This window comes from Limanda limanda, chromosome 3, assembly GCF_963576545.1.
Source record: "Limanda limanda chromosome 3, fLimLim1.1, whole genome shotgun sequence".
Classification (NCBI taxonomy): domain Eukaryota; kingdom Metazoa; phylum Chordata; class Actinopteri; order Pleuronectiformes; family Pleuronectidae; genus Limanda; species Limanda limanda.
In genome coordinates, this window is record NC_083638.1 from 17,036,740 (window position 1) to 17,049,867 (window position 13,128).

Sequence of the window (13,128 nt, forward strand, 5' to 3'; positions counted from 1 at the left end):
GCATGCAACACTAGTATCAAGTGTTTCAGACACAGCAAACCATAGTAATTGGCAGAATAAACGTGATGGAGCCACTCTTTATCCCAACGTCTTTTTTCCGACAAAATAAGCTAAATGGAGGAACACAACAACAGCAAATTTGTCAGGTAATTGTCAGTAGCAGACAGCTTAATCATTATTATTGATTGTAAGGAAATCAGCACTCCCCAGAGACGGAATAAGAGATAGAGAGATTGAGGGAGAATGAGAAACAGAAGAGAATGGAGGTAAAGAGAGGGTGGCTGTAGGAATAAGTCAACGATAGGAGCTGAGAGAAAGAGAAAACTTGCGAGAGCCAGACAGGTCTTATTTCATTTCATCAGGCCCTTGGGGAGATCGATACATGACAGAAGGTAGTAAGAAGGAGGAAAGAGAGACTGAGGAGAAACAGAGAGGGAGTAGGAAAGTATGTTCATCAGCTCGCCTCCTGCGGCAAGTGCGAGGATCAAGGCTGCACGCTTGCTACATTATTTAGCAACTCTATTTGTTACATGTGGTTTCTGTGGCTGGTACATGTGTGTGTGTGTGTGTGTATGATTATGGGGATTACATAGTTTATCTTAATCCTTAAAAAGGTTATAAAGTGTTTAACTGAATGGCAGCAAGATAAATATTGACATGTATAAGTAAAGCATGCAATTGATCGATTGATAAAAAGATATATTAAATTCATTTTCTCTGTCAGTTATGTCAAACTCAAAAAACTGTGATTAATTGAAAATGATGCACGAAAACAAATGGCGGACAAACTGTTCAAAGCCACAATCAAACCACTAACTGAAGTGATGGAGTGAGCAAACACTACATGCATGCACACATGAGAAAAACCATACGGCAACCTTCAGTTGCCAAGGAGACAACCTCTCTCTCTCGTGTGCCTCCTCTCACATTCATCCATCCTGCCTCCCCTACCTGTGCCCAAGTCACGATACAAATGGGGGATGAATATTTAAGATGCATTAAGTGCTTTATTGATGATATAAACACACACTCATCTCATTCCCTCTCGTTCAAACACCCGCATTCCCTGTCTCTGAAATACGGCCTGTGTTGCTGAAGCACAAACGTACACGGTTCAGACGGTCGACTTTTTCTTCCTGACAGTTTAATTTCCATTTAACACCAGTAGGTTCTGGTGTCTGGACCAATTAAGCCAGCTGCTTTAGCGCAGCACTGAAACGGTGTGCATGAACAGTACACTCTGTGTTGTGTGTGAGTAGTGTATGTGCACGTATTTTGATTTGTCATCAGTGTGTGCATATGTCTGAGTTGGCATGTTCCATTTCAAGCTCAGAGAGATGAGCTTGAAACTGGGGGCGTATTTATATTCCATCCATTTGGATCTTAACTGTATTTTACCTTTTCACTGACCCTGGTGGGAGGCACGGTGGTACAGTGGTTTGCACCGTTGCCTGTGTGTTTCCACAGTGAAGTGGCAACCCTCCATAGAAATCTGTCACTCCTATCCATAAGTGGTTCTGTGTATTTGAGAGGTTATCGCCACTCAAAACGCATTGATATCAGTATATGTGCATACCTTGAATTATCATTTGTCCATTAAAACAGTGATTACGTTGAACACTAAGTAAATACATTAACAGAATTAGTAGATAATGGATAGATGGACTGACCCTGGTTCTCATACAGTCACACCTATACCATCAGAAACACAAACTGAAACCCTTGATATGAGTTTCTGTTGGATGTAAATGAATACCATTAACACACCTAATAAACAAGATAAATTCCACTTGATTGAATCCTGTAATTTGTCATGTTTTTTTATTATTGAGTCTATGCAAATTCTTTATTTTTAATTGAAGTGACCTGTTTCCTGTGTAACTAGGTGTAATGAACTAATAACGGAAGATGACTGGATTAGAGAAAACATTTTAACAACCAAATAAGACCAAGTCTTTACTGATGAGATCACAGGGGAGCCCTCAAACCTACGGCGTGCCCACTGTTTCAGGCTTCATTCTCTGTTTAATGCTGAAAGAAACATGGTGTTGCAGAGGAATAGTTAATGAAGAGCAAATGCAGCCCCCAGCCAAGGCCTTCAGCCCACATTCATCATGGATTCAATTTCCCCCATGCACGTACAAAGAGTATCTAGAATCATTACAACACAACTAGCAGGCATCCCCTGCTCATAAATAAGCCTGTTAATTGACCTGTCATAGCTAATTGCTGCAGGGGATTGGATACTGGAATATGTGTGTGTGTTTAAAAAGCAGTTAGTCTGCATGTGCGTGTGGGACTGCATCTAACACAGTGTTTATGCTTGTGATTTCAGATGATGCAGACAGAAAGATACATGGAGAGCTATCGCATGAGCTGCTTGAACTGTCTTTCCTTAGCGTGTTGATTTTAGAGGCAGCAGTCATTAGTTTTAAGACAGGAGGGTGTGAGGCAGACCAGGGCCGGAATCGACCTGACTGGCCCGTCGGTCCCAGCTCTGGGCCTCAGAGAACGATAAGCGGAGATAAGGAGAAAAAAAAAAAGAAAAAGAATGAGATCGAGAAACTCACACAGGAGGTTTGAGGCATGCAAAACAAAAACATCATCTTTTTTTTGCCCTCTCCCTCTGCTGTGTTGCGAGCTTACCGAGGTACACACACACACACACACACACACACACACACACACACACACACACACACACACACACACAAATAGACACACAGTGAGTGAGAAGTGCTGGGGAAATGAGTGAGAGCGAGAAGAAGCATTGTGTGGAGTTAGAAAGGAGGACTGAGTCATCTAGTTTACTCGACCACGTCCCAGCAGGGAAGAGCCGACTGCAAGCGAAGCTGCGAAAGAGCCGATGGGACCTCGATGATGCATCAACAGCCAGAGCTCAAAAACAGGATCCCGTCCTCTGTTGTGTCTCCCAAACAGTTTTCCCTCCACTATTGACCGAGTGTGTATACAGTGAACTTAAACTTTAAACTTGTGGTGAACTTAAACAAGGGGGAAATGTTGTGCAGCTCAAACTAGGGAAGGCTGCACCCCTTGAGCTTCATTTCAGTTCGGTCAGAGTTTTAGATATGAGAAAAAGCTCCTTTGACAGGCTGGAAATTGACCCTGGTGTCAGCTTCAAATGCTCTAATTGTCCACTCATATTTTTACGGTACATTGGGTCCAATTCTGCACCTGTGTTTTTAGACTATTTTAAAAAACAACTGTTAATTCAATCCCCAAAATGTCATTCATGAATCTAACCTACCCTTTCCTCTCTGTCTCATCTCATCATGTCTGAGCCACATATGGATGTATTTACATGCCAATATTATGTCCAATCATATTTTACTTGAAGGTTTCGGAAACAGTGTTTAGTGTAGATTATCTGACAAGTAGCCAATTATTGTCAAACTCATATTTCCACTAAGGCCTCTTAAATCCACTAAAGCCATACCAAATTGCACACACTTTCGATTGTCAATTTCCAAAATATGTCGATTGTCAAAACGGTGGACCAACACAACATCCTCATATGTTCCGTGGTGATCCCTCCAGTCGATTTTGTGCAATCATGTTTACAAATAAACAAACCAACCCACAAAGAAATGAATGGGGTGAAAACATAACCTTCTTGGTGGAGAAAACAACTTGATTCCTGGGGTTGATACTAATCTAGTGTATTAAGTCAGTACATCTTTAATTACTTGTATATTTATTTATCATTCTGAGGTCAGTGCGTACATACAATACTGTATGTTTGCTGTCTGCCTTTTAACAATCTGTGTGAAACCTTGTTCTCAACCCTGACATCAGCACATTCTTGATGAGGCGAGTAATCCTCTGGTTACCGTGTGGATCGGCTCCGTGCTGACATTCAGCACAAAGTGACCTGAATGTTCACTCAGAGGCTCCTCACTCATCTGCACCTCCCCACGGTGCTGAAATGTCAAAACCGCTGTACACACGTCATTTCATAAAGGAAGAATACACCTCTGTCACTCAAACAGAAGCTTGGGGTTAATTCATATTATCATTTCTTATATTTTTTCATTGCATTCATTGGAGCCATTTCTTCGCAGACATTTGTGGGGCTTTATAAATAATCACGTGAAACTATATTGATTCCAGCAGGCAGACACTATGATTAGTTGCAGTAAATGGTCTGTATTTATATAGATCTTTTCTAGTATTGCTGACCACTCAAACCTCTTGTCAGGCAGTTTTTCCATTTACTCATTCACACACTCATTCATACAGTGCATTATGTGCAGAACGTTTTCAATCACTAATCACTCCCTCGCTGCCAGCATAGCCTTGAGGGGATATGTGGTGTTCAGTAACTTGCCCAAGGACACTTCGGCAGCCGGACAGTTTCAGCAGCCCAGGTGCTGCCAGGGACACTAACATAGAGTGTGAGTTGTAGGCTCTCTGTTGCTAAAAACCTTCCTCATTTTAAAAGGACACCAAGATATTTTCCCCTCTACTAAGGAAGAGAAACATATTTATTTTTTTGCATTTAATCTGACAACACTGTATATGTTTTGGCACTGATTCTAGTAGCTTGAATCTAAATACAATGACATCCCCTGGTTCTTTGGAGCTTTAAAATTCTATGTGGAGAATCCTCTATGAAAATTCATGACATCCCAAGCAGAATTGCAATCCCAATTCTTTGGAAAATTCCCTTGATTCCTGATAATCACCAGAGTATAAAATGGCCCCTGTTCTTCTATCTGGGCCGAAGTGTAGACCTTCCTCATGGGGAAAGATGTAGTAGAGAGGAAATGGCTGCAGTAGAATAAATGTCTAAGAGGTGAAAGAGATGAGGAATAAAGTGAACATAAAAGCATATGAATCTTTTCATCTCTTCAAGCAAATCAATGCAGAGACAACGTGGTGAATATTATCTTTCAAAAATCAAGAGGTTCAGCGCTCCATGTGTTTGGCTCTCGCATATGATAGGGTCGTATATTTTGGTCCAAAAATACATTTTGACATACTACGACTGTTAGGATTATCAGGTCCAGAGAATGTCCAGAGTCAGCCTTTAAGAGTTGAAGAATACAAGCGATTATCCAAATGGAAATATACTTTTTGGCCTAGACAAGGGGTGGTGCCTGGGTGGAGCATGAGGGAGGCAGCACATGATGCACAAAGTTGTATGTGTTTTGTTTAAAGCAGATCGAAGATGATGGATGACGCTACCAGCTACTTTGTAACACAGGCTCTCCTCTTGTCTTTTTTTTCACACACAACACTTACCTGGAAGGGTCCACTGGGGCTGATGTCAAAGTACGCTTTCTGCCAGTCGGGGCCTTGATGGCCAGACTTGGTCCAAATCACAGTGTCCACCGAGGCAATGCTTCTCACTCTCAGGAGAACATTGAGAGTGCCTGTGAAAATATTCACACACGCAGCTTATTAAAGACTGTCACTTAGCATAAAATCTAAAATTGTATATGGTAATGGTGCGAGCAGAGATTCTCATTATTAAACAGTTAAAGAAGAAAACATTTAAACAAAGTAACTTCCCAACATATCGTCCAGCAACTGTCAGAGAGGAGCATGCACACACACACACACACACACACACACACACACACACACACACACACACACACACACACACACACACACACACACACACACACACACACACACACACACACACACACACACACACACACACACACATATACATACAAGCACAAATATACACATGGTCCAGTCGTTACTGTGTACTACAGAGATGCTCCAGGATCAGATACTAAATGTGGGTGAAGGTTACATGTGTGTAGCCTCTGGGCGGAGCTGTGATGTGTCCGGTGAATGATTTTAGTTTACTATGATGTAGCTATGGAGCAAATGGACAGCAGCAAGGAGGAGTCAAGAGAGGCAGTCACACCGACATAACGGTGAAGAGTAAAGTGAGAGTTTAACAGAGGAGATGTGGTGATTTAATCACTTGTAAAATACTTTGTTTTCTTTAAAACACGGGATACACTCACTGCCATATGACGCTTTAAATAAAAACAACAACAATGGAGCCAAGTGATCCAAATTCTCCCCCTCTCCTTCTCTCCCTCAGTCTCTCGCTCTCTGTCGGGTCTCTAAGGTGTGAGAGTAACATTCGTCTTCTTAACGATTCCCAGCCAGCTCCTAATTGGAACATTAACCAACCACCGGTTTTTTAAACAAATACGCAGGCAGGGGGTCACTGTATCTCTGTTATATGTATATAACGTGTATGTGTGTGTGTGTGTGTGTGTGGGTGTACAACAGGAGTTTGCATGTGGCATATGTATGCACACAACTGTTTATCACTCTGTTGTTTCTTAAACCTTGAAGCAGCAGACTGACAGGCAGATTTAAAAATGCATGACAGTGTTGACACAAGCATGGAAAAAAAGCAACCAATAGTTTTATATATATATATACATATATATGCACTACTATCCGTCAAATTGAAATGTTTTTGTAAATGACCAGCACATTGGGCCACACAGTGAACCTGTCCATTAGGACTGTATTATCGAACTGTCTGCAGGCTTCCTTTTGAACAGACAAACACAGTATTTGGCACGGAGCTCTTCTAACTCTCAGCGAGAAAGTGAATATCCATGTTTCCCTAAAATGGAAGGATCATGGTCATCTACAGTTTGGATAGATATAATAACCACATTAAATAATCCCCTGTTCAGCACATTGTAATTAAAAGGACATGGGCAGCACTGTTGTTTAATGAAAATAAACGTTGGCTAATACTTTATCTATCTCTGACCCTTATTGTCTCCCTCCGTGCTCATCAACCATTCCCTCTCTTTCTCTCTATTGCATCCTGACCATCAAAACACACACACACACAAACACACACGCAAACACACACACACACACACACACACACACACACACACACACACACACACACACACACACACACACACACACACACACACACACACACACACACACACACACACACACACACACACACACACACACACACACACCTGGCAGGAGAGGAAGAGGACTCTGATAAGCAGTCTATTGATTGGACTGAGGTAAAGCAAAGTGTTGGTGAGAGTGTCAGAGAGGCAGAGGAGAAAGCACAGCTCTATCAGGGCTACTTGCACGAGTGGGGAAGACGGCAGTGGTTCAAAGCCGCACACACACAGATACGTGCACCTCCACTTGAAATCAAATGAGTTCCTCTGTTTCTCCTTAGACAATAAAAGGCTGTAACACTGGTTCCCTCGTCCCTCTGTCCATCATCTCCCTGTAAATAGGGTTCATGTCCTTCGCCTGTCTCTGTCACTAAGGTTTGCCTCAGAGTCAAAGCTTTGCTCTTCTGTGCTCACAGGAAATGCAATTACAGTCTGTGATCTGGCATCTGCGACCATAAAACAACAAGCCAAAGCGTGTTATTCAGAATTCTGAGCAAATAACCATTTCAGGAGCATGAGAAAGGAGGACAAATCTAGGCTTCCCTAAATCCTTTTTTAATCAAACCTTACTAGACAACAAGCCGATCATGATGTTTACTTCAAAATGAGGATCCAAACCTGAAAAACTAAAGGTACAAAAGCATAAGAGTAGAGAGAGAGAGATAAGTAGCGTCTAGAAAAAAGTGTGTGTTATACGGCTGGACGATCTGGCCAAACATTATATGTTGACACAAATGTTCATATTGGTCGATATCTACTGTATATTTATCATGATGAATGTTGCATTATTATTTCTAAGCTTAAGTGATTTTTAAGCAATGTATTGTCAAATACTGGGGTTTGTTTTATTACAATTGAAAAAAATTAAATCGCTATAATTATTGATATTTTTTCATTGCCTGGTAACGCGGCTAACTTTTCACACATACACTGTTCTTCTTACACAGCTTATAGACCTTATTTCGATGCTTAGTTAATAAGTGTTATCCACAACAACCTCGAACTCTAATTGTCTTCCAAAGCTGTGAAGTGAAAATAAACCAGTGATTCCAAGTAAGCCTGCCAGTGAAACACTTTAGACCTGAGCCAGTCCAATGCCAAACAAAACTAATTAAATGTTGTTTGTAATTGCTGCCAGCAAAACCCCAAAAAGAAGAGTTCTTTATTTCCATTGCCGGCCTATTGCAAACCTAAAAATCCAAAGTAGTCAGAGGGCTTTGCGCTTTCTTTCCCTGAAAAATCCCTGAAAATATACTTTTACTTGCTTTATATCGACATAACCTTGTGATTACAAAACAGCTAACATACATTTTATGTGGGCCAGATAAGTGCAGTGGTATTTCTATAAATTGCCAAATGTCAAAGTGCCTAAAAGCTTCCAACACTTAACAGTACTTCAGCATAAAGCACTACCTCTTGCATCCTTGCAAATACCTCGGAGCATCACCGGGGTGACGGACTCCCCGGCTGCTCCCTGCTCCAGCCTTTTTTTTAACCACACTTCTATGCCTCGTCATACTTAGCTTACTCTTCCTTTTTCTCAGTTCTTCCATTTATCCAACCACCCTCTTTTCCCTACCTCACTCTCTCCATTAACCCTCTCTCCTTTTCTGCAGCCCACCGTGCCCCCGTCACTCGTCCGTCTCAACTTTTCTCTCAACTGATCCACTCTTCTTCCACTCGTCTTTTCATCATTTAGCCTCTTTTTCGCCATCAAGACTCAAACTGTGCCTCCCTGGCAGGAGTGAGGGCTTCGCCAGTTAAGGCAATTAAAATGACAACAGATTGGCAGAAGTACACAGTGGAAATTGGGGGTGGGCTTGCAGCAGGGGTGGTCTTGCAGCAGTGCTGGGCGTAACTGCTAACAGATTGTCTTAATTGTACGCTGTGCGGCACAGGTAGCATTGTCTTGTCTCTTTGATTTGCTGGGAAACATCTAAGAGACCTTTGTAAAAACTGCACAAAGAAAATGTTCATGTTGTAATATCATTAACAGCTTAGTTTTGTGATATAACATGAGCAGGAATTTGCAGTACAATACGATTGAAGATAATAACAATCAAGACTGTAATGTTCTCATTTTAAGACTAAAGTCATTTTTTCACCTCTATGAGGCAACGAGTAAAATAAATCACAGCAAAGAACTTGTCTATTATTCTTTCAGGTTGAAAAAGGTATGTTCGCCACCTCTTGAGTAACCGCTGGTGTCCTTGATTTAGATTTCTTATTTTTATTGTTTCATCATGTGGAAACTTGAAAATCATGATTGTGTATGGTGAGTTGGGAAGAGCCGGAGGATGAAGCGATCAATCAGGCTAAATGTGGATCAGAGAATCACAAATATTTTCAATAAGCAGCTAAAAGTAGAAGAAAATAAAAGAGGATTCTCAATTCAACATCCATTGCTGTGACTGGTTTTCAAATGTGTACAAAATAAATAAGTGAGAAAAGCAAACTTGTAGTGAGCTGAAAGGACTGACCAAAATGTCCTTACTTTCCCCCAATGTCCAAACTCAATAAGGACTATATTTTGAACTGGTCTCCACAGAGATAGGACAAGTACACCCACATGGACAAGTACGTGTTTGTGTGCGTGTATGTGTGTGTACAGGAGTGTGTGTGCAGTGTGTATGTGTCCAGGTGTGTGTGTGCAGGTGTGTAGGCTACAAGATGTATGCATTCTAGCTGTGTGACAGACCATATTATGACGAACAGCTCCCCAAAATGACTGATTGTGTCTTGCCACGACCATAAATCACACAGCCACTGCCCCCTTCAACCACCTCCAAACACACACACACACACACACACACACACACACACACACACACACACACACACACACACACACACACACACACACACACACACACACACACACACACACACACACACACACACACACACACACACTCTGAGGCACAGGCAGAAACATATGAACAGAACTTTTTTTACACCACCTCCCCACCAGTCCCCTAACCCCTCCCCTCTCTCACACACACACACACACACTGCTGCTGCGTTGTGTTTGACAAGCTCTCTACAAGCGAGGGTCAAGCACAGAGTTCAGATTTGGACAGAAGCCCAGTAATATTAAAACCCCAGCCGTACAGCGTGTCAGTATATTCTCTTCTGTACATCCATGTGTGCAATTCTATTTCCATGCGTGGTAGAGGTTTGTGTGTGTGTGTGAGTGTTTGTGTACTCATGTACTCACCAATGTGTTTGCCCTTCATGTGGTAGTAGAAGGAGACGCAGTATGGTACTCGGCCGGAGCCCTTGGGACCCCTGACCGAGGACACATTAAAAAGTGGCGAAAGCAGACGAGCTTTGTCTCCTTGAACACGTGGCCATGACGCTTCAATGAACATGTAGTATCCTAAAACCGACAGAACAACACTATTGTCCAGAGTCTTAGATGCAACACAACACTGAAGTGAAATCAGATTCAGATTTATCCGTTTGTCATCAACAATCTAACTATTTAGTTGTGCAGAAAAAAGGATTCCTCACCCTCCTTGGTTCCACTGCGGTCAGTCTCGGGGCCAGTGTTGGCAGATCGCTTGGGATTCTGTGTCAGGTGATTCTGTCTCGTCCAGTCAAAGATGTCGCTCCGGTCTTGAGAGAAACCACAGATTCGCTCATCTTCGAAAGCACACACATGGTCTGGAATGTGTGTGTGTGTGTAGAAAAAAAACAATAAGAGAAAAAAACACAAGTGAGCATTGGCAGGTCAAGCAGAGAAACTACAGGTGACATAACCTACAGTTCTACTTCTCTTCTACGACTCCTATATGCAGAAAGAGTTGATTATGATTGTATCTGAAAAATAAAATATAACGAATAACCACATAAAATATAACACCATTATCAGAAAGTACTCAGTTAATTCAAAATAAGTCCTACAACTAATGATAGTATTTAAATTTTAAAAAAGCCAGCTTAATAATCATTAAAAAAAGGCAATTCCTGGATTGTATATGAAAAAAACGTTTCCTTAGTTACCTAATAATTAGAGAAACAAATAACAACTTAAGAAAGTGACCACAAAGACTTGTTTGTACAGTTTTGAAGGAAGAGCGTGTAGATGTTGTGCATCCAATTCATTTAGATGCACAGGCCTTTTCCCATTGGACTGCCTCAGCTGGCTGATTTAGAATATGCTGCACAACTAATTTCTGAGGATTCCATTTTCATCCCCTCCCCACACACACACATAAAAAGCATGTTTTAATAACAGATTATAGTTTTGTCTCATGACTGCAAGGCACCTCAGTCTGGTTTAACAAGAGACATGTTGTTAGGTCTCCTCTCTGTGGAGTTGTCCCTTTCATTAGTCCATCTGCAGGGGCCTACTATTATCAGAGACTCACTGAGAAATGTTAATTAAAGCAAGCCAGTATAACAATAACGATCTAAAACCATCCTAGCTTCAGTGAAAGCTTCCCCGTAAAAAACTCTCACACACACACACACGCACACACACACACGCACGCACGCACAGAGTCCGCGGCCAATGCATATGGCTCTTGCTCCCCCTGAGGATGGCTCGTGTGCACGTCTTTGTTTCAGGGAGCTAATCTATTGCTATTCACACCCTGCTCCACTACATGCGTTCCTTTCAATTTGCACTGTTGTTCTCGCAGTCTGTTCCAATCTGCTGTTGTTTTAATTGCCTCACCCTGGCTGAGCCAACTGCCACTCCTGCCAGAAAAATGCTGCTGTGTCTCTTAATGAAGAAAATAGACAAGTTGCAATTGACTGAGACAGAGAGGGATGGAGAGAGAGAGGGGGGAGAGACAGGGAGGGGGGGGGGGCGGGGGGGGGTTAGTGCGAGAGGGATGGATGCAGCTGACGGAGAGACAACAGGGAGACACGCATCCAAGGCGAGATTCCACATATATTTAATACAGATTCATTCATAGGGTTTCAAAGATATTAGCCCATGTATGATATCTTCAGATCCTTTTACCAATAACGCCCTATAACCATTCTCATATGCTCCAATCACAGCCACTCTTTCCTTGACATTCAAAATGTCATAGACCTGCTTCCAACATTCGCTTGCTTTCTCACATCCCACTCTTTCTGCACTCTTCTCCCTGGCAACCAGATTTAATAAAGGCTAAGAATGGGTCACGGCAAACTTTGTCTAGACAAACTTGTGCTGACATCGCTCGCAGCGTACAAGCTAAATTAGCTTTCAACAAACTTTAACATGCCTCCCCAACTTCACCAGCCTGACATCAATCAGGTAACAACAACACACTGAGGGCTGTGAAATGTGGAGGAGCAGGGGAAGTTAAGTCTCACCTGAGGGCCTCGGGTAGGTGTAGGCTGCAAGACAATTAAATTCATGTCGATTACCACTCAGATATAAACAATCCATCAAGTTATACAGACTGTGTCAAATAAGATGCTTGATGAAATGGTTTTAAATTCCTCTTACGTTCTGAATACTGGATGATTCGACTGATGTAGTCCCCAGTGCTGTAGGTGGTGATGGGGGCCAGTCGGACCTCGTAGGACAGGGGGATTTTCAGGTCTGCTATGGTGTGGGATATCAGCACCCCCCTCTCTGGCTCCTTACCCTTGAGGTCTATCTGCTTGGACAGCAAACTCTGCTTGTTCTAGATTGGTACAAGAAAAGAAATGCACATAAGCAAGGGGAGAAACATATTAAGGTGTGTATCTGCAAAATAAACATCAAACTCTAATTTACACCCTGCAGTTCTATGCCTCCACCAACCAGTGACGTTTTAATATAATGGTTTCGAGACTCATATGAGATCAGCGTGATCTTTGACCTTACACCACTGACATTTACTCAGTTCATCTTTGAGTCCGAATTACAAGTGAAGAAATTCCCTCAGGGGAGACTTGAGATATCGTTTAGAGGCCACAGCATCCTCAAAGAATTCTCTAGAGGCATTCTAAAGTTAACGTGTTCACTTGGCAAAAATGTCTTTCTGAGTTCACAGCGGACTTGACCTTTGACCACTGAAATCAAAATTAGTTCATTCTTGAGTCCAACTGAATGTCTGAACCGAATGTAAAGAAACTGCCTAAGTTCGCAAGAATGAGACAGACAGACTGAAAAACCACCCGAAAACTAGTTGTCACTGGCGCAGAGACAAAAACAGTTCTCATCTTACCATCCTCACTGCATCTGTACAACTTG

At 42.1% G+C, this 13,128-nt stretch overlaps 1 protein-coding gene across 1 annotated transcript in view; it reads right to left on the minus strand.

The window, feature by feature from the left end:
* LOC132998627 (MAM domain-containing glycosylphosphatidylinositol anchor protein 1) overlaps positions 1-13,128 on the minus strand; it is a 179,111-nt gene that overhangs the window by 10,816 nt on the left and 155,167 nt on the right. The window contains exons 12-16 of the mRNA XM_061068356.1: positions 12,397-12,577; positions 12,261-12,284; positions 10,461-10,613; positions 10,165-10,326; positions 5,266-5,396 (exon numbers count right to left, since the gene is read on the minus strand). Coding sequence (XP_060924339.1) covers positions 5,266-5,396; positions 10,165-10,326; positions 10,461-10,613; positions 12,261-12,284; positions 12,397-12,577 — 651 coding nt within the window. The remainder of the gene's footprint in view (positions 1-5,265; positions 5,397-10,164; positions 10,327-10,460; positions 10,614-12,260; positions 12,285-12,396; positions 12,578-13,128) is intronic.